This window comes from Mustela erminea, chromosome 10 (assembly GCF_009829155.1).
Source record: "Mustela erminea isolate mMusErm1 chromosome 10, mMusErm1.Pri, whole genome shotgun sequence".
Lineage (NCBI taxonomy): Eukaryota > Metazoa > Chordata > Mammalia > Carnivora > Mustelidae > Mustela > Mustela erminea.
In genome coordinates, this window is record NC_045623.1 from 34,026,461 (window position 1) to 34,048,631 (window position 22,171).

Consider the following 22,171-nt stretch of genomic DNA (forward strand, 5'->3'; position numbering starts at 1 on the left):
ATATAAATGTTTGTACCTTGCTTTGCTCAAATGTGAAATCTTAAGTATATAGCTTGTATTCAAAGATTTACATACAAAAATAGTACAGCCTCTCACTTTTTTCCTACTGGGTACTGAGGATAACATTCAAACTTACATTCTGAAATATGCAGGCCTGGGGCCATGTGAGTACCCCCACTGAGTCTAAAATTGTCTTTAGTGACTTCCCTCCTGTGTACTTCTGGACTCAAACAGAAATGCTGCTAGCTCACTAGCCTGAACAATGGACTTGATTCATTCAACATCAGTGTTTATCTCAATATTGTATATAAATGAAAGGACTGGAACATGGGACATTGGAAGGTACCAGGAGACAGTCTTCTCCATATCGCAATTGCAACAAATCATCAGCTGTCTCCATTCTATTGCATTTCTCAGCTAACGTCTCCAAAATTTCTCCAGCTGCCACACAATCCTGCGCTTCTTTTTTAAAAAAAAACTTAAAAAAAAAAAAAGATTTTATTTGTCAGAGAGAGAGAGAGAGCACTCACAGCAGGGGAAGCAGCAGGCAGAGGGAGAAGCAGGCTCCCCACTGAGCAAGGACCTGAGCCAAAGCCAGACTCGTTACCCGCTGAGTCACCCAGGGGCCCGCCTGTGTGTTTCTCATGCACACATTTGCAGGGCCTCTTGCCCCTCTCAGAATCCTTCCTTGTCTCTTGTAGACTTTCTCCCAAGGGCTATCAGTTGATAATCAGTAAAAACGGTGGGGTCACAAAGGACTACAGAAAAATACGGTAAGTGACAATTTAGCTTCAGAAGTCACCAATCACAATTTTCTTATGCATAAGTGGTATATGGGATTTTCTTAAAAAGGGCATCTGTAAGTCCAGTGTGTGTGTGATAAACGATTCCTAGCTGAGCAGGAACCATTCTGATTCCTTTAAGTAACCACAGTCATTACGGTAACAGTGTTTGGTGAAAGCCACGTGGGTCAGCAATCGCATAATCGGATCTGGCAAAGGCAGCGCCATTGCCCTCCAGACTACATATTCGAGCGCTAATTACTCAAACGGAACTCCAGGGGCACCTGAGGTAGATGCGGCAGTTCACGGAATTAAGGGAGGAAATAATTAGTCACGGTTGCAGAAACTAGCTCGACATGAAGTGAAAGAAGGCACGTGGGCTAGTTTCCTGCGCAGCCCGGAGAGCCTTCGCAAGGGCAGATGCAAACGTCTGGGAGAAATGCAAGGGATAAACATGGCTTCTGTAATCCAAGAAGGGACGAATCTCAACTTTAAATTACAAAAATGACTTTATTTAAGTTATTTTCTGTTCCTGTGTACTACATAACCAAATAACATGAAGACATTTTATTGGGAATTTGCACTACAATGAATCAACTTTCAAGCATTTTCTGGACAGCCTTAGAGGTTTTAAGAGCATTTGACACAGTCTGAACACAGTGGGAGAAAACAAGTGGCAGAAGACCGACGAGGGGAGCACATGAGGCATTGCGTTTCAACCCAGTAAAAACACTCATTCAAGAGGCAGAATCAGGTTGGAGAGGGACTCGTATTCAGGAGAGAGCAAATGTCTAACTACATTAAAAACCATGCACAGGAACTGTCACTTCACATGGCCAACAAGTTGTTCAAAGAACCCCTTTTCACAGTCTTCTGATAAAGAAAAAATTCCCTGGGGCGGCAGGATATTGTTCCCTCTCCCCAGAATGAACCTCAGGATGTTGCCTTTGTCCTGCATGGCTCTGGGAAGACGCAATGAGCCGGAACACCTCGTTTGAAAGGCTGCCGTGAAATTGTATCCAAAGCATGTCACTGAGGCCAAAATCTGAAAAATCAACGGCAGGTCTGGTCGAGACTGTCCAAGTTTTCTTACAATGTGTCTGATTTGACAAGAAAGGATGAGAATCTCTTACAGACCCTTGAGGCATTCCCTCACTCATAACTGTGCTGTTTCGTTTACTTGTTTTACTAACTTAAGGTTACCGTGGGGCCTTACTGTGAGTTCCTGAGATCCTACCAAAAATGTCAACTGCATTGACGAGCATTATCACATTCAGAATTAACGGGAGAACACAAATTAAAATTATATGAAAATTTATCTTGTCTAGTCACTACTAAGTATTGCTGACCATTTTCATCACGATGGATCATGGATGTCCACTGTTGAAGTATAGCATTACTATTGATCAGGTATTTGGTAGGAAATTAGAGTGTAGAATAAACTACTTAAAAATGGACTTTTTTTTTTTTTTTTTTAAATGATAGACTTGGAAAAATAACAGCAAAAATCCTCTTGGGGGAGATAGTAAGAAGAGATATAAAGACTCTCTCTTCTTTTTTCTTAATATCAGAAATCATAAAACAGCATATTGCAAGAACTTGGACCTTCCTCATCCCCAGTAGCCTGAGAAAGATGCTAGCTTGTTTCAGACCCTCTCTAAGAAGATGGCTTGAGAGGCAGATACGGGGGCACCTCTAAATGGATGAAGTACTCCTAGAAGGCGACTTTCCAGGCCTTCCTGCCAAACGGGATGCCATGTAAGTTGTTGGAACTCTTTACAGCAGCTTCGGGGGAAATGTAATGGCATTTTTCTTGTTGGGTGAACAAGAAAAATCTACAATTGTTTCACTGTATCAAGAACACTTATGTTAAGAGTGTTAAAAGAACAAAAACAACGAAACAAGAACCTATCACATAACTAGTTTTCTGAGGTGTGATCTTCTTAGGGGAGTTCCACTGGGATATACTTCTATGCTCTGCTTCAAGCAGACCCTCACCAGACAGATACCTGTTCTGCGCTTAACCATGAAAACCGACCAGAAAGCGCGTCCATCATGGGCTTCCAGCAGCCATAGGCGTGGTGAGCACCTATGGTGCTTTTCCACTGACAGAAGCAGTTTCTCATGAATCCTACAGAGGTTGGAGAAATAGAGCTAGTTGTTCCTTTTTAGCAAGAGCACTTGTAAAATACAGAAAGGGATTAGGTAAATACCCCTTTTACACTGAGTTGATCCATTAAAGGACTTTAAAAAAGTCAGCAGTTCATTTACCTGAGTTTCCCATTTAAAGGCTAAATGCAATTGAATACTTTTTGCTTATAAATGTGAACCCAAACTCATGACATTAAAAAGGGCCAGAGTCAGAAAACTGAGACTCCAGATGAAGTTTGAGACTTTGGAATTTTTATAAAATCCAATAGAAACATCTATGAATTTTCCTTCTTCTTTAAAGCATAAAGTCACAGAACAATACTGAATTATGGGCTGTTATTTAGAATTTAGGTTAGGGGTCAGCCTGTGACATCATTAAGCAAGCAAATCAGTCTCTTTTAGAATTGGGAGCAAATTATTACAAGTGATAAAACTACTTACTAGTCCCTTACTTCAGTTGTGAAGCTCATGTGAGATTATGAATTAACACTAGATAAAAGACGTCAGCACGAATGATTTTTAACCTGAATAGATCCCTTTTGAAGGGTGATATAGAAAACAACTATAAATTTTATCCAGAAAAGTAGTGCACCCAGTGTTTTACCAGTAGTTATTTAAGCTTACCTTTCAAGAGGGTGTTTTTGTCATACTCAGTCATGGAGAATCTTTGAAGTCTTTAGTTTGTTTGCTTAAAACAAAGAGGTCTGTGTTGGTAAATACAACAAATTGTTCATAATCAGGATCCTAACTATGTTCTGGAATCAAATATTCTCTCCCATAAGAAATACAGCCATGTACTCTTTTAAACATATCACTTCAATTCTAGGTGGGAAATAAGTTATACAAAATCACTGTTCTGATACTTGGACAAGAGCAGAAGTCATAAAGCATCCTAGACTTCTTGATTTCATTATTAAACAAATGAAAAGCATCTCTTTCCCAAATCTTCCCTCCATAACAACTCTCTGCATCTCAAACACGACTGAGGTACGTGTGTCTGCTGTGTAGTTCCTAGAAGTTGTGTTCTGTACGTGACTCGGAGCAGCACTGTGCGAAGTCACTGGGATCAAGGCGTAAAAATTTAAAAGCAGTTAGTTTGAAACCCCAAATCATCTTCCTAGTTCCTTTCATTGTTAAGTCACAAAACTCTCCTAGGTGAGACTAGAGTTCTGAAAACAGTCAAGTGTGAATTTATTACATAAAACAAAATTCCCACAATCAGCAATACCAGTCTTGGATTGAGGGCACAAAAAGTGTTTTCATTTTCCTGTTCTACACAGCAGAAGAATCAGGAACAGATTTTGCCCAAGATGCATCTACTAGGTTGGATTAAATACAAAGATAAGGAAAAGCCCTGCTGACCATCAAGCAAAAATTATTTTCTAGGTGACATCCACTTAGCAATTTGTTCACCCTTTAAAAAAAAAAAAAAAAAGTAACAGGACCATTTTAGATGAGATGCTTATTTTAAGCCAAAAAGCAGAAGGAGTTCCTGTGTCTGCAACACTCGCATCCACAGCATGGGCAGGGTTACGGGAGCTCAGTTTATGGGGATGTGAGTTATTCGGTGGAGCAGGCAGAATGGAAAGCGGAGGCTGGACCCACCGCCGCCTGGGGCCACCAGCACACCTGGCTACAGGGCGCCAGCTCTATCAAAGAGTGCTTCAGCGGGGAATATTTTTTCCATCTGATGTACCCACATATCAAGATATCAAAGATTATTACATTACTAAAAAACCAGGCTTCTGATTCTGATTTTTAAATTTAATTACCTATTTTAATTAAAATAAATTTAGCTTCTCTAAGGTGGTTCACCAGTACTACATAGCAATATTCAGATGGAGGGCGGGGGTGAGATGGGGGAAGGAGAGCCCCTGTACTTTGTGTTTAAACGATATTTTTGAAATGTTGGTGAGAACGCAAATCAGTTATAAGATGGGAAATGACCAATTCAGATCAGCTCAGCATGGAAGAGATTACTGTCTTCACTCACGTAACAAAATCCCAGCCTAACGATCACACATGGATCGTCAAGTAGAGGAAATAACACAAGTGGGGTTCTGCTGGAGATGAGGAGAAATTTTGAAAACAATGGTCTGTGGCAATGCACTTCTGTGAATTTACCCTCCAGAGGAGAGTCTTCTGTAGGACGGAGGACTTGGCCAGTGCAGAAGGCAGTCAGTAGGACGATGACTAGTACAGACTCCTTGGTACATACACAAGGAAAACAAATATAAGGACCCTGGACAGGTGTAAACAAGCAAAATAATCACCTTGGCAAAATATGTTTTTAAAAAAGACCAAAGAGCATGCAACTTAAAATTTCCTCCCTTTCACGAGAATGAAATGAAACACACACAAAAAACCCCCAGATGGAACCACCTGTTTCTGTCAGTAGAAAACAATAATAGATACATTAGGTTCCAGGACAAATAAAACTTTAAAATATTAATATTGAAAAAATACAATTAAATTTTTATTAAAAAATACAGACTCCTTACTCAATCTCTGTGTACATTTTGTGTTGTGTGAAAAAGAAAAAAAAAATAAAATAGGAAAGGCATTAAGACTACCTAATTATTTATACTGTATTTGGTAGAAGCACGGTTCAGTGAAGCTTTAAAGAAAAAGAAGTTATTCCGCTTTCATTTGCTCCCGGACGTCCGAAGGCAGAGTTTCAAACAGAGCGTCTTCCACAACCAACCCGGCTCTCTTCAGGGCTCGGCAGTCTCCCAGTTCCGGAGGGAGGATTTCAAAGTGATTGCCTTTAACGTCTAAGTAGGAAAGAAATAACAAATTCCCGATTTTCGGTGAAAGTACCGAGAGGCTGTTTTTCCCTATCTTCAGGGTTTTCAGTTTCTTGCAGAAGTAGAGTTCGTCGGGAAGGCTCTCTACTTTGTTACACGTGATGGAGAAGTACTGTAAACTCTGCAGAACTCCGATTTCGGGCGGGATGAACCGGATGTCATTGTAGGACAAGTCCAAATACCGGATTTTGTTACACAGGAAGAGGTGGGAAGGCAGCACCTCTATTTTGTTGTGACTGAAGGCCAGGCGCTCCAGGCTGGTGAGCTTCTTGATGTGCTCCGGGATGTACGTGATGCTGTTGTGCCACAGTTTGAGCACCGTCAGCTTTCTCAAGTGCTGGAAGCTAACGATTTCCTCTATGGACTTCAGATTATTCTCTTTGAGGTCCAGTTCCTGGAGGCTGAGCAGACTGAACACAGCATGGGGAATGCGCTCCAGGTCACAGTGGACCAGCTCCAGCTCCGTCAGGTTGGTCATCTTCTTCAAGTTGTTGAGCATCACCAGCTTGCTGCCGTCGTTATGGATGCACATCTTCTGGAGATGGCTGGCCACGTCCACCACGGCCTGCGGGATCTTGGAAACGTTGCTTTTGATAGAGAGAATTTTAAGGCTTTTGAGATCCCGCAGAGACTCAAGGGTGACGTTTTTGGAGATATCGTGACTTAGAGAGCCGACCAGGTAGAGCTCTTCCAGATTCCGGAGCCCGTACATCCAGGGGGGCAGCTCCCTCATGTCATCAAACTTGACGCTCAGGACCTTGAGGTTCTCCTTCAGGAAGGAGAGTGCTGCACTGTGGATTTTGACTGAGCACTGGTGGAGTGAGAGCTCCTGGAGATTGTCGAGCTGCGCGATGGTGGCTGGGATCATCACATTCTTGATGATTTCAAGTTTTAGAGACTGCAGCTCTGTGATCTCAAAGACCGTGTCCGGAAGGCCAGAGAGCATGATGAGAGGCAGTTCCAGCCGGTTATGGGCATTCATCTGCAGCTTCTGCCTCAATTTATCAGGAGTCCACTCGTTATTTAAGTTCAGCTGCTTTAATTTGTTCTCGCTCACTTCAGACAGGAACACGGCAAATCTCTTGGAATACAGCGGGTCATACTGGTCTATCATATGAAGCATGAAAGCAAAGTCATTTTTCACATCTGGAATGTCGTCGATGCCGGTCTCCTGGCGGACATACTCGAAAGAGTATTCCCGTAGAGAACGGTAGAACAGCCAGTATAAGGTGTAAAGGCACGTCAGTCCGTAGATGCTTACAAAACACAGGTAGCAAAAGGACAGTTTTGAGAACAAGTGGGCCATGGTGTGATTACAAGAAAAATTTTTATATCCGGTCATGTCCTGAATGTCAACATTGCAGTCCACGGTAAACTGAACTTTGGAAACCAGGGCGCTGTTGTACGCGATGATGATGAGGAATTTTATGACCTTCAGCACCGTCTGGCGAACATACATGGCATAGAGTATATCGCCTTCTTCGACATGCAGCCTGAACTTCTTCACCTTCTCAAATAAGGCCTTCGCTTGCTCACCTTCCTTCTTATCCAGGGCCCCTGCTGTGGACTTGTCAACCACGAACTTCTCAGGGATGGACTTTAATGACTGAGAGTTGACCAAGCTGCCTTCCGGACCAGACTGGATGGTGTTGGACCTGCTCATGTTGTTCTTCCTGTTGTCCTTTTCCTCTGAATCCTCCCCAGACACTTCTGATAAAGCCCGTGTGGTCCAAGGGGAGTCAAAACACTTCCCCAGGATCGAGATGAAATGCTCTATTTTGGAGCTGGAGCCGGGGAACTTGAACCAAAAGTTGCTGCAGAGCATGAAGACCAGGGTATGGATGAGGACTAGGTAAGGAAAATACTTGGCATACCAGTGGAGGGCTCGCTCGTAACACATCTGGTTTATAAAACTGTACTGCTGGAGGTCCAGGTCTGTCTTGAGTCCTTTCATCTCCACGGTGGCGGGGTTGGTAGGCGACGGCTTAGGGGGAGGCAGCGGGGTGGTGCTGGCAACTGCCTGAGAGACATTAGACACGGAAGAGTGATTCTGAGAAGGCTGGACCCTTTTCGGAAGGCAGATGATCTTGTCTTGCATGACCTGAAACACACAAGTAATATTTTCGAATTATATTATTCAAAGAGCTCTGATAATGTCATTAGTGTGAAGACAGCAGCAATAACATCCAATAAACGTCCATTTCCTTTGCCTGGAGAATACAATGTTCGATTCCGGCACCCGGATTTCATTCCCTGCCCACGTGCCAGGAAAATGAATTATTTGACTTTGCTCGTCAGGTCTAAGTTATGACACAGAACACAGTGGTTTTCTTAGGCCACAGAAGAACTTACAACAAAGTATTTAGAGAACATTTGTGTGTTTAAAAATTTTGCATTTCTTCTCTCCCTGGAGCCTGGGAGAATCAGTCATTGGTGTGGGAATTATATCCCCTTATCAGACTGGATGGCTCCCCGGATTAGATGGGGTTGTGTATGGAAATTAACAGGATTGGCAGGAGGAAATGTAGAAGAAATTCCTGTCTTGATCCTCTCCCCTTTACTTTCTACCCATATCCTGGATTGCATGCATAGATGGATGCAAATGGTCTTCATTATTCACTAAGCTTTTATAAAGACCATTTCATCTCTCTGAAGAGAGGTATGAAAGAATACAGAAGCACTCCATAGTAAAACAATTAGGTTTAAACTTGCTGGCTTTTCACCTAAGACATTACATTGAAAACTTTAATCTGACTACCAATATCATAATTTTGGGGGGAAAAAAACAAAACAAAACCAGTAAGCCCTGAGAATGTCCAGGAGTCTCCTACCATTGCGATTTGGGTAAGAGAGAGGGCATCTTCTTGCAGATGAGGGAGCAGGAGGCAAAATACTGTTTGAATCAACTGGGAGGAACAGTCTCACCACTGAGAAGACCAAGGCACAGAGAAGTTAAGTCACTTGCAACTGTCGTCGTACTCAGGCCACCTGGACCCAGAGCCCACATTTTTATTTTATTGTACCACATTTCTAAAATTAAACCAAAAAGATGCCAATTTGACTTTATCATAATAAATTAGCATGTGCAAATTATGTTACAGGAAAAGAGCTTACTTCTTCAAGACCCTATGCAAATAAAAATGAAAGAATGAGGTTAAGGGGAAGAGAAGAAGTCTCACTACAAGAGTTACAAAAGCTTTGTCCAAGAAGATAAAGTGGGAAGCAACTATTTACTATGTCAGTCAGGACATGTGACTGCATTTCTAGAATCTGGTGGCCACAGAGGTATGCGAACTGAACAGTGGTCTTCAAGCATTTTTGTAAAAAAAAAAAAAAAAAAATTTAATAGAGAGAGAGAGAGAAATCACAAGTAGGCAGAGAGGCAGGCAGAGAGAGAGGGGGAAGCAGGCTCCCTGCTGAGCAGAGAGCCCAACTTGGGGCTCCATCCCAGGACCCTGAGACCATGACCTGAGCCAAAGGCAGAGGATTAACCACTGAGCCACCCAGGTGCCCCGGTCTTCAAGCATTTTTATCACTTGTCAGAGAAAAAATTGTGCGTGCCCACTCAGTATATGTATGTCTATTCATAATTATATCCACAAAGCACTGTTGAGCCATATGTGAAATATTAGAAAACCTTAATCATTTGAAGCTTAAAATAAATACAGCAGGTTCAGTTCCAGACTACCACAATAAAGCAAATACTGCAACACAGTGAGTCAAATGAATATTTGGTTTTCCAGGGCATGAAAGAGTTACATTTACACTATACTATAGTCTATTTTTTTTTAAAGATTTTATTTATTTATTTGACAAACAGAGATCACAAGTAGGCAGAGAAGCAGGCAGAGAGAGAAGGGAGGGGAAGCAGGCTCCCTGCTGAGCAGAGAGCCCGATGCGGGGCTCGATCCCAGAACCCTGGGATCATGACCCAAGCTGGAGGCAGAGGCTTTAACCTGCTAAGCCACCCAGGCACCCCTACTATAGTCTCTTAAGAGGGCAAAGAAGTGTCATGTTAAAAAAATGTCCACCACCATCTGAGCTTTCAGCAATTTATAATCACTGGTCATGGATCATCAGAGCAAATAGAATAATAATGAAGAAGTTTAAAACATTGGAAGAATTACCAAAATGTGACACTGAGACAGGAAGTGAGTAAATGCTGTTGGAAAAATGGGGCCAACAGACCTGCTCGACACAGGGTTGCCACAACTCTTCCATTTGTGAAAAACACAGTATCTGCGAAGTGTGATAAAATGAGGTGTGCCTGAATAAGAGTTTCCATTTTTATCTCACATCTCAATGCACACCCTTTGCATTTCTGGGGGTTGAAGCACTCTACCTTGGAAACCCCTGGAACAGAAAATAGCAGGAGGACGTCTAGACAAATGGCAGACTACCCTTAAGGACTGTAGAAGAGAGACAAGCAATTCGGCCTTTGGGGTCATGTTCTGGATGCATTCCTGCTCGTGGTCTCATTTAATGCTCCTACAGTCTGTGTAGTAAGCAGAAGGTAGGGGTGAGAGATGAGCAGGGAAAGGGAGTGTTTCCCTGAGCACTTTCCCCAAGAGTGACACCTTCGAGCTACTGTATTCATATGGCCTTGTTAGCGTTGTGAGAAAAACACCGAAGACGTGGTTTGTGGAAGCGAGATCAGAAGGTAAAAAGGCAGGTACCTTCTTAAAGTGCTAACTCCCTGCCAAGCAGCCAGGCAGACCCCGTTCCTGGCCCCTTGCCCAGCACTTCCCCAGGCTGTTCCTAATGGAGGAAGATGACAGACCTGTGGAGATTGCTTGCACAGGGTTTCAGGATAGGCATTGCACCAGGGAGCTAAGCAAATGGGGCAGACAAGGGTGGGCTGGGCTCCTGCTGGGCTCCCCTCAGCGGGATGGAAGCCCCATCCTCTTGGGGCTATCTATGGTTACACGGTGGGGCTACTTTTTAATATTCTGCATAAAGGCACCCGATTGGCTAATATCTGCCATGCTAAGGAGGGAGGCAGGTCATATTCTCGCCATTCTACAGAAGAAAAAACCAGCTAAGGTTCAGAGAATGTCAGTAAGTTGTCCAAGTTCACATAGCAGGAATTTAAGCCCGTCTTCTGTTTACAGCCTAGTGTTCTCTGACGCCTCCACACGTCTTCTCATCTCACTGAGCTTCTGCTGAGAGGGCTTCACAGAGAACAGCCCAGAGCAGGGGAGGGAGACCGAGCTGACCTCCCCAAGTTCCTCTCAGTCTTCTGATGCCAGATTTCTTTTTCAGTCTTCATGAAGACAATTTTTAAAATGTGCCTACTTCAATTGCAGGAGGGGAAGGATGGTGATCTGCTTTCCAGCAGCTGCTAACTGTTCTGAAGTGAGCACAGGGTAGAACAAATGCTGGAATTCAGTTGCTAAGGACAAGAGCTGCTCCTGCGGTTGAGAGAACATCTCATCGGAAGCCTCCAGCAGAGACGCAGCTCAGAGTAGAACTCCCCAAAAATGTGACAGTAGGTTGCCTAATCCAGGACTACAAGAAGGAACAAGGCGGGTTCAGCGTGAGGATTTAAACAGTAAAATGGCCACAGGATGGTGGAAGGAAGTTGCCTCCTCCATGCTAAAGAGACACAGTATTTCTGAACATGGTAGCATTGAGGAGTGGGTGAAGGATCTGTGTTTTCGAAGGCACGGTAAAAGAGGGAAAGACAGACAAAAGTAAGGCAGCCAGGCTTCCTAAAACAGCAGCCGCAACCACAACAACAAATGGCACAGGGTGCTCTGTGGTATCTTTGTAAAAAAGAGTATCTTGCAAGAACTTGAAATTCTTTGTTTCCTCTTTTCTGCTTTTTGGAGTAATTTGTTAATTAAACCTACATACCTCACTTCTCTGTACATTTATCAGTCCTTTAAAGATTAGAGCACCGAACAAACCTTACGGAAAGGCAGCAACATGGATCCTCAGGGTTCTAGGCTACTGGTGCAGGACTGAGGGAGAGCGTCTGAGGGGTGGGCAGGGACAAAGCCATGCCCCCCACACCCCTCGCTCCTCATCAGATCATACACACACACATCACAAGGCAGAGGAATTCCACCATTTTTACCCAGAGGAAACCCTCAGAATGCCTTTGGAGGAAAAGGGCTTGAGACCAGTAGCTACAATGTGTGTTTGTGAAGGGAGATGGAGGGGCAAGGAAAATGGGGTTGGGGGGAGAGAAAAAAATGGAAAAGTAGGATAAACCAGAGAATCCAATCCAAAAATACAGCAAGGTGAGAAAGTTATTATCCTAAAGGCAAATATAAGAATAATTCTTGAATAAGAATCATCTGTGTTGAGGAAAATACCTGAGTTGGTTTGGGAACTGGGAAGGGAGATATCCAGAAGAAGGTGAGTCACTGAGAGCAAAGGTCAGATGCACCATGGCAACAAAGAGAGCCAACCCTACACTATATTGGGTTGAACAGGCTTGGAGGTGGGAGGAGGTGAGTCAGCAGAGCAGAGAGGGGCTGGAATCAAAGAAAATGGGTCAGGCAACATGGTGGGAGGCTGGAGTGTATACTCATTATTTCTATTTTGAGCTATAAATACATTTCAGTCTTGCCCAAAACTTTGGTAAAATCTGCTACACAGACACAGACACACACATGCACACACACACAGAGCTTCTGTGAGTTAATTTTATAAAAATCACAACAAAAAGGAACAAACTTTCATGCTTGGGTTAAATCCGTACAGACAGGGAGAATTTGCCTGTGATGGTAAAAATCTATGATCTAAACTGTTTCCATGGCAGCAGGAAGGAGGACCAAGAGAACAAAATCCTTCCAGGAGTCTGTAGAACTTGGAGAGGGTCATGGGTCTGGGGGCTGGAATTTGATCCATCACAGTCTAGATCATAAGGAGCAGCTAATGTCTAGGTGGCAAACATGTATAAAATGCTCTTTCAAGGCCTTACAACGAAAGGCCTGGAGGGATAAAAATATACAGGTAAAATTGTTCCATCACTGTGCTAATATCCAGGTAATGTTTCTGAAAAAGGAAGCCAAGGGTTTCAGGGTTTGCAGAAATAGGCTCAGTAGAATTTGGACTCATAAATTCTCATTTGTAAATTATTTTGAGATAACATAACAGCTGCGTTTAGGGGGGAAAAATGAAACTTGATGTGTTTTTGAGAGAGAGCGAAAATTCAAGCTGCCTTAAGAAAGGAAAACGGCCCTTCCAAACCATGCTTGAAATGCTGCTCAGATCTAGGAAAAGAAATAAAATATTCAGATCATAATTATCAAATTTATACCAGCAAAGAGATGAATTTTTAAGCGGAATATGGGCGTACTACATCACCTATTGAAATGCCTCACACGGTCAAGCCTTTGGGTGGTAGCTGTCACTATTTTAAAACATTAGTGATCATGCCTCCATCTTAGATTGTTTGAGGCAGCTTTGATGACAGTTATTTGAGTCTCAGTACTTTGTTAGAATTATAACAACCACTATGATAATGTAAAAACAAGATCTGCTTAATTTAGACAATTTCCAGAAACCGCAGTGCGCAGTGCGGTGAAAAGCAGAACCCACCTGTGGTAACAAAGAAGTATCACATTTGCATGAATGAGACACCAAAGAGCAGAGGTTAAAACAAAACAGAACAAAACCAAACCACTTAGCTTCAGAGAAGCTGCTTGAAATAACAAAGACAGAGCAACAGAAGTAAGTGCCAGCTAATCTCTAACACTCTGGAGATAGAGAGGACATTGATGGGAGGGGCAGAGCAGGAGAGTGGAGTAGTTCTGCGCATGCCCTCCGGAGAAGGCGAGCATTTTGGCCTCTCCGCTCTATGTCAGATAGTCTGTTAGGGTTACCAAGAGCAATAAAGTCTTCAAGGTCCAACACGCGAGAAAGACAACTAATCAGCAGTCAGTGTGATAACTGCTCAAACCCCTGCTCGTCTTTCACAATGAACTTTCTAATCAACTTGCCTAGACCCAGAAGGGGGAAAAAAACCACCTTGGTGGTATTTTTATTGGAATTAAATTACTTATAAATTAGTTTAGGAAGAACTAACATCTTTATGGCATTGATTCTTCTTCTCCACGGTGTGTTTCCATTGGTTCTCATTCAATTTTAAGACTTCCAAGAGTGTTCTATAGCTTTCCTTACATAGATTGAGGACACTTAATGTTATGCCTAAATATTTTTATTATTTGCTATCATAAACCTTTTTTTTGTTTGTTTGTTTTTTAAACACAGATGGTAGAGTCCTTCTTTCCTCCTTTCCTACCTTTGTGCCGTTCCTTAGAAAGCCTGGTGAGTCTGGTGGACGCTCTTCCAGATCTCTATCTGTGCATTTGCATATATATGACATATAAATGCATGGAATCTCACTATATGAACTGTTCCTCCACCTTGAGCTTTTATGTCCTGAAGACCCTAATGCGTTGGCACACAGGGCTCTATTTCATTTTGAGGACCAAAGAATTCCTAGTGTGGGGATTAATTTACTAAAAACTTTTCAAAGATGACATTTCAATGATGACATGCATTTAGGTAATTTTTCTACTGAAACCAATGTCAATGTCAAAAAATGACACATTGTCTCACTTTATATGGAATTCTACAAAACGGGACAGAGAGCGACGGGCAGTCACCAGAGGTTCTCAGCAAAGTTTTGGCACCAGAATGTCTTGGCGATTGAGATCTTCTGTATCCTGTTTGTGGCAGTGGTTACAACTTTTATGCATGTTTTAAAACTCAGATGTAGTCCTTGTTTTGATAAAGAGTACATTCTTGAAGATGGCAGGGTTAAATGAGATGTAATATTAACAATACCCCACCAGCTTTAAAAAAAAAATTGTTCTTTCAGACTTTGCACCTGTCTGTGATTTTGTTTTATTTTTTAGGTGTCTCTCTTATGGATCTTAAAAAAAGAAAAATCCAACCAATCACCCTTTTTATAGTGAATTTAACTCATTACATTATTTTGTTCACTCATATTTGGATATTTACTAGTATTTGGACTTATTTCTGTATATTTTTTATTTTTATATATCTCTTTCCTTCTTCCTGCCTTCTGCTGCACTGATCATACCACTAGCTAGTTCCCATCCTGCCCCACCTGGTTAGTAAGGTGTAGACTGCATTTCTAGGAAGAAGCTACCTAAAATTTCTTAAAACATACATATTTTAAGTTCTCAGTATTGCAACCCTGTACTCAAGCATGTTTGAACTACCCAGTGAACTACCCCATTGCGCTCTTGGGCTTTGTTTCAGTTTTCTCTTGAAACACACATTAAAAAAAAAAAAGACCTATAGTTGGTTGAGGTTATTTGTAGGTTTATGAAATCATGAGCTCATCAGTTTTCTTCGTTTCTGCATCTTCTCTAAGTAAATTCCTTAATAATTCTTTTAATAAGGGTCTGTGGACTGAAAGTTCATATGTCCTGTGTATCTGAATGTGTGTCTATTGCTTTCATTCTATAAAATTCTCTCTTGACAGCAGTTTCCCTTCTACACTTTAGAATACTAGTCCATCTTCTTCTGGCCTTTATTTTCACTGCTGGGAAGCCTGCTGTCTGATCGAGTTTGTTCTTTAGTGGGCAATCTAGCTTTCTCTACGGTAGCTTTTAAGATCTTGCCTTTAATCCCAGATCCTCTACAATTTCACTTTAATTTTGAATATACAAGGATTAATCCTGCTCAATATCTGTAGCTCAGGACTCAACTTTCTTCAGTTTTGGAAAACTTCACCAAAATTCCCTTAAATTGCTTACACACTTGCTCTATCATTTCTTCCATTTTTTCCCCCCATCATTCCTATTAGATGGATGTTAGAGCCTCTCAGGGATCACCCATGGGTGTGGGTGCTTTTTAATTTAATTTTAATCTGGGTAAACACCAGAATCTTACTGAATTCATAGTCTTATTTTTCATATTTTTAAATTCAGTGACTTTTTTTTATTTCTATGTTTTCTATCCATTTGCTCTTCCGTCACAGCTCCCTAAATTTTTAATGGTATATTTTTTCTCTCTGACCACTGTAAGTATATTTACTTGAACTTCATTATTTGGTTCAAAATGTAGTTTGGTCTCAAGTAAATCAATGGACCAACGGCTAATTTTGCTGAGAGCTTTCTCTGAGAGTAGTTTTCTTCCTGTGCCCTCAGTGGGAGGCTGGTTCTGAGGTGGAGATTGTCTCCCACCATCTCCTGTGTGCTCTTTTGTGGTTTCCTGCACCAACCCCCAGGCCCCCAACCCACCATTGGCTCTTATCATGGCGTTCTGGTTGTTCTGCTCCCATGTCAGGGTCTCACAGATCCGGTTGGGAAATAGCAGGCAGGCTGGCTCCGCTCCTGGCTGGGAGGCTCGGTTTCCTCAGAAGCACCAGTCCACCACCCAGTTACTTGTCATTCTTTTCAGCTTCCTTTTGGGGAGTGGGGGCCTTTGGCTTCAAACAGTAACCAGGCTCAGGTCTCTTATCTTGTTTCGTGCATTTTTAGCTCCCCTTGCTGGCGGGAGCGCAACCCCTGGCTGCTACTGCCTGTCCTTGGCTCACAGCCCGGCAGTCACTTCAGCTCAGCCCCACTCAGTAGTCCGTTCCTGCTCCACAGAAATGCTCTCTTGTTTTCAAGTCCGTGTAGGCATTTTAAAAAAATCTCCTCTTACACTTTATCGTGGCTACCTACATTGAACAAAGCAAGAGTTTTCAAGTACAACACTTGCTCTAGGATCTTTTCCAGAAGAAAAATCTGCGTGTGTGTGTGTGTGTGTGTGCGTGTGTGTGTGTTTTAATATGAAAATTTAGTCTCGACTATGAAGAATCAGCATTACTTGGGCAGTGCCAGACAAGGTACACCTGTCATGCCGAATCTCTCTTTCTATCACACAAAGGCTGAATTTCTTTATGTGTCTCCCAACAACAGCACGAGAGTACGTATTATCCTACAACCTTAACAATTAAGTCCATTACTCTTTTTCTGTACATTAGAACCCCAAGATTATTTCCCTCATCTAGACTTTAAGTCACAGTTATGACTATATTACCACTAAAAGAAGTGAGAACTTCTTTGCTGCGTATGATAAAATGGCAGGTGTCATTTCAACATGCTCAGTTGTGATCCAGGCATATTCTTTAGATTGGGGTGATTCTTTAAAGAGGTAGTGGTTTATTTTTTTTTTTTTTAAGATTTTATTTACTTGTCAGAGTGAGAGATAGAGCAAGAGAGCAGCAGGCAGCAGGAGAAGTAGGCTCCCTGCTGAGCAAGGAGCCTGAGGCGGGACTTGGACCAGAGCCAAAGGCAGATGCTTAACTGACTGAGCCACCCAGATAATTTGGTTATGGTCTAGTTACAATCAGGTAGATGATAGCCACAAAGAGGCAGATGGGTCAGTGTGAAAGTGATAAACCCTGTCCTTTTCCCACCCCATAGATTCAAATACAGCTGATTCCAAAGGGTTCTATCCCACAGCTAATCATCTAGATTTGCCCCCAATCTGACATTAAAAACAACAACAACAACAACAACAACAACAACCCCTCTCCTAACCCAACAATGACCAGCAAGAAACAGATCCTAAAGACCTCTTTCCCAGGACTTGTTCAGAAATATTAAGGATAGAGTAGTTTCAGCTTTATCAGCTAGAACTTCTTCTTCTTCTTCTTCTTCTTTTTTTTTTAAAGATTTTATTTATTTACTTGACAGAGATCATAAGTAGGCAGAGAGGCAGGCAGAGAGAGAGGGGAGGAAGCAGGCTCCCCGCAGAGCAGAGAGCCCAACGCGGGGCTTGATCCCAGGACCCTGGGATCATGACCTGAGCGGAAGGTAGAGGCTTAACTTACTGAGCCACCCAGGTGCCCCTCAGCTAGAACTTCTTGAATATCCACTCTATGTTAAGCATCATAGCAAAATCAAGGAGGCATAACCAAGGTTTACTCTTCTAAAAGCACTTTAGCTCTATTGGAGAGACATAAAGAGTCACATGAAAAGTCACACAGGGGTGCAAACAAGGCATGTATACACCAAGTGAATGGTGTGGTAAGTACAATGAGCACTCAGGCTTGGAGTGAGGCGGGTAGGCTTCATGGGGTTGGAGCACCTTCACTTGGATCTTGAAGCTACTGGACTTGGATAGGTTATGGGAGGGTTAAGGTCAGAACCTCGTGGGTCCAGAGGCAGGAACAAAGAGTTGCATGGGAAGAGCCAGAGAAAAGAAGGGAAAGATGGAGTGTGGCTCTTTCTCTCTGAGGCAGACTCAATTCTCCCGGGAGAAGGGAGAGATACAAGGGAAGGAAGTTAACATTCATGTCTCCAAGTTATCAGTTAATGTACAAATTTAACTCTCCAAGAAACAAGGTGCTAGAAGATAAAGAAAGCACCTATTCTCAAGAGACTATATTTGCCTCCATCAGTGACAGCATTCACTCTGAAAATGCAGATTTCACTTCAGGGCTAACCGATGGAAATATTTTAGACACAAACACATCTTGGTGAGAAAGAGAAGGAACTGAAAAGGTAGGAAAGGTGGTTTTAGGGTGGTGAACACCAAAATGGGTTCATTCTCAGCAAATGTCTGAGTCATATGTCTTCCTACTCTCCAAGGCTGGCGTGTGTACATTTGTGTGTACATTTGGGGGCAGTCACCGCGAAGCACAGACACAGACATCTCCAAGCACCACATCTGGCATCCCTCTCACCAGCACAAACAAGCACCTGTCTCCAGGGGAAATGGGAACACATAACTGCGAGGTGTGCGGTTCACTGTGTGCCGTGTGCATTGCATCTGCCTTCTCTTTAAGGATGGTGCTTAAATCTTATGTGATGGACAGGTAATAAGACACTGTACGGAGGAAGTCTACCTATAGCCAGAGAGTAACAAGGAAGAGAGAGAAGAAAACACCAGTCTTAAGCAAACTGCCCAGTTTTAAGGTGTTTATTAACAAACACAAAGACTGAGTAAAATGTCTGTTTTTATTGGTTGCTCATTTCCTTGACAGCAACGGGAAAAGGAGAAGAAGGAAAAAAAGTCATACCCTGGCACTTCTGATGTGCAGAGTCAATGTCCTTGAAGCCAAATTCAAGGGAATGGAGAGAGGAATTGATTAAAATGTGTAATTTTGAATTCATGAGTTCTCTCAGTAGTAAGGTATAGCAATAGTTCACTTGCTATAGGTTTCATCTGTACTGACTAAAACCCAGGCATCAAGCACTTCTTCTCGGTCCTGTATTATCAGAAATTTCTGTGCTTGAGGGACTTGAATGCCATTAGTCTGGGAGAAGAATTAAACACTGAAGAAGTTATAGTTTCTGGAGTTATTACCATATAGAATAAGGACATATAGTTAAACAGAACAGGAAGAGGGAGCCTGGGTGGCTCAGTTGGTTAAATGGTTAGGCAGCTGCCTTCAGCTCAGGTCATGATCCCAGGGTTCTGGGATTGAGCCCCCGAGTAGTCGGGCTCCCTGCTCCGTCAGGAGTCTGCTTCTGCCTCTCCCTCTGTCCCTCCCACTGCTAGTTTGTTCATCCACGCTCTCTTTCAAATAAAATCTTAACAAGAAAAACAAAAACTGAACCATCTTTCAAGCCCTGGTTTACCCCCTATCATAGCAGATAAGGAAGCAGGATGATTGTTCATCATTTTACCTCCTAGACCAGCAAGCTCTCTAAACGTTGACTCCATCCTTAACTAACACTGCCTGGTACAAATTAGGTATGCAATAAATAAAAGGTGAATAAGCAAACACATTTTCCCACCAAAGGGAAACAAACCACAATGGTAAGCACGCACACTTATAAAATCGGATGCCAGTGAACATCTGGAAATATATGTGTTCGAGCTACCTTCCTCTGAGATGAAACAATTCATTTCACACATCTTCCAAATTGCCAAATGATGTCTGCCTTGTGATTCCTAAAGCTGGAGCTGAGTGGTTACTCATTTAAGATACATGAAGAGGGGGCCAGAATTGGAAAGCAAGATCCATTTATTCCTCAGTCAGAAAGAAACCATCACATCTGCCTTAGAATCACATCTACATTTGATACTTCCCTTAATAAAGGGGATTCTCCTACCACTGTAAATACACTGACTTTTCAAGGGTGAGGACGACTACACATTATAAATGTTATTTTAATTGACTATTTTTAGAGAGAGCACGGGTACGATTTTGTGAGTGTGGGGGGACGGGGAGAAGGAGAGCGAGAATCCTAAGCAGACTCTGTGCCCAGCGCAGAGCCCCAACGCAGAGCTTGATCTCACGACCCTGAGCCAAAATCCAGAGTTGGTCACTTAACCGACTGAGCCACCCAGTGCCCCAAATATTAATTTTTTAAACCTTTGGTGAGTCTGAGACTTTTCGGTCATCAAGGATGCTCTCATTTCCTGTATCTTAGTGGTATCTACATTGTGTTTTCTTCTCCATTTGAGGTTGGCTGCACCAGGATGCAAAAGGAATTAGGGGGAAAAAAATTAAAAAATGAGGGAGTGGATCAGATTCAAAACCGTTTTTGCTTCATGGCATTTTTCCATAAGCCAAGTGGACTAGTGAATTATTTGATTCTTGGCAATTTAAGATTTAAGTGGAAAGCATTTCAAAGTCAAAACCACATGAGAGAATTTAGAGGATTTAAAAGAAACTATGGGTAAACATTAGGAAACTACATAGTTCACAATAGAGAGAGTTTGTTTCAGTTGCCTGTGGAATTTAAAATATTTATAGTTATGCTCTTGAAATAACGAAGGAAAAGATCTTTTTGAAACAATCTCCAGGAACTGAAATCCTAGTTCTGCAATCAACTGACTTACCCTGGACACGCTGTAGTTCACAGATAAATGTGTGAACAGGACTAAGATGAAAGAAATTGGAAGAGTCCAAAGAGAAACATAAATCCTCTGGGCTATCCAGACAATAGTGCTGTAAACCAGCACAAAAATGCATAATTCTAAACAATGCAAGCATACAAACAAAAAAATTATACTGAGGGATTTTTTAAAAAAATGGTCATTTATTTTAGAAATTTACTCTAATAATCCAAGAAAAATTGCTACAGTACTCAGCAAGTGAATGATGTCAAGGCTGTGGTCAATCTTATGTGAAGGAACAGAGGTTATCGTTTATGAGAGAATTCCTGTACCTTGTTATGACGTCACGGAAGACTAGCAGGTAAAGCAAGAGATGGCAATTCTTAGTCATTAGGTTTGTTGGATGGTAGGAAATCATCATGCTTTTTGGAAGCTAACCTATCTGGACTCCAGAAATATCATTAACTTGGATAAGAAAGATGCCACACCTTCCAGGTAAATATATCTTTTACTTTGCAGGGTGAATTTCAGTTACCGATATTTTTCTGACTTATCTAGATAGTTGACCTCTGGGAAGAATGCAAGATTCTTCTTTGTTCCTCCCTACTTTCTAGGAGAAATGGGGCTAGTAGTGACAGTAGCATTAAAGTAAAAGTAGGGAAGCTTGGTGCTCTTAAGACGGGCATGCTCTTAAGATTTGGATTCTTTCTTTAGAACTTCCCTTGGGAGTCACTTTTTTTTTTTTTAATTTTTATTTTTTTAAAATTGTTTAAAAATATTTTATTTATTTGACAGAGAGAGAGAAATCACAGGTAGGCAGAGAGGCAGGCAGAGGGAGAGAGAGAGAGGAAGGAGCAGGCTCCCCGCGGAGCAGAGAGCCTCATGCGGGGCTCGATCCCAGGACCCTGGGATCATGACCTGAGCTGAAGGCAGAGGCTTTAACCCACTGAGCCACCCAGGTGCCCCACTTTTTTTTTTTTTTAAAGATTTTATTTATTTGACAGAGAAACATGGCGAGAGAGGGAACACAAGCAGGGGCAGAGGGAGAAGCAGGCTTCCCGCTGAGCAGGGAGCCTGGTGCAGGGCTGGATCCCAGGACCCTGAGACCATGACCTGAACCTAAGGCAGACACTTAATGACTGAGCCACCCAGGTGCCCCTGGGGGTCACCACTCTGAAGTCTCTTTTCTTCCTTGAAGGTGGTGTGATATGATGGGTCTGGAGCCCCCTCTCTCTTGGAAGCAGACCGTATCCAAGGAATGCCTGGGGAAGGTAGACCAGAGAAGCTCTCCCCTTAGCTTTACAGTGAATCAGCAATCTCTTCCCCTCTCCTAACCCTCCCTTCTCCCCTCAGTCTCTTCCTTGCCTTTCTCGCTCTGGGCAGGCAGACATTAAATGCAGGGAAAGAGGATACTGAGGCTTTTTGAGCTCCCCTCAGCCCCTCTTCATCCAGATCACATAGCCTTCAGTGCTTAGGCAAAGGAAGGCCTTGTGACTTATCTGAGGTCTGCCTTAACTCAGCAAAAGATGGATATAGTGACTTTAGGTGGGGCAGAGCTGGGCTTTCATCAAATGTTCTTTTGACTGGTCCTGTCCTTTGTCTACCAAGCTCCTGTGTGGTGCTCTGGGAGAGAAAAGAATTGAGCATCTGGCCTTTATCTTA

At 42.5% G+C, this 22,171-nt stretch overlaps 1 protein-coding gene across 3 annotated transcripts in view; it reads right to left on the reverse strand.

Moving 5' to 3' along the window:
• Window positions 1–1,272: 1,272 nt before the first annotated feature.
• Window positions 1,273–22,171, reverse strand: part of LRRC8C (leucine rich repeat containing 8 VRAC subunit C) — an 81,566-nt gene continuing 60,667 nt past the window's right edge. For all 3 annotated transcript variants that reach the window (XM_032361345.1, XM_032361346.1, XM_032361347.1), the window contains one exon: window positions 1,273–7,841. In XM_032361345.1, the coding sequence (XP_032217236.1) occupies window positions 5,568–7,841 (2,274 nt within the window). In that variant the 3' untranslated portion in view covers window positions 1,273–5,567. The remainder of the gene's footprint in view (window positions 7,842–22,171) is intronic.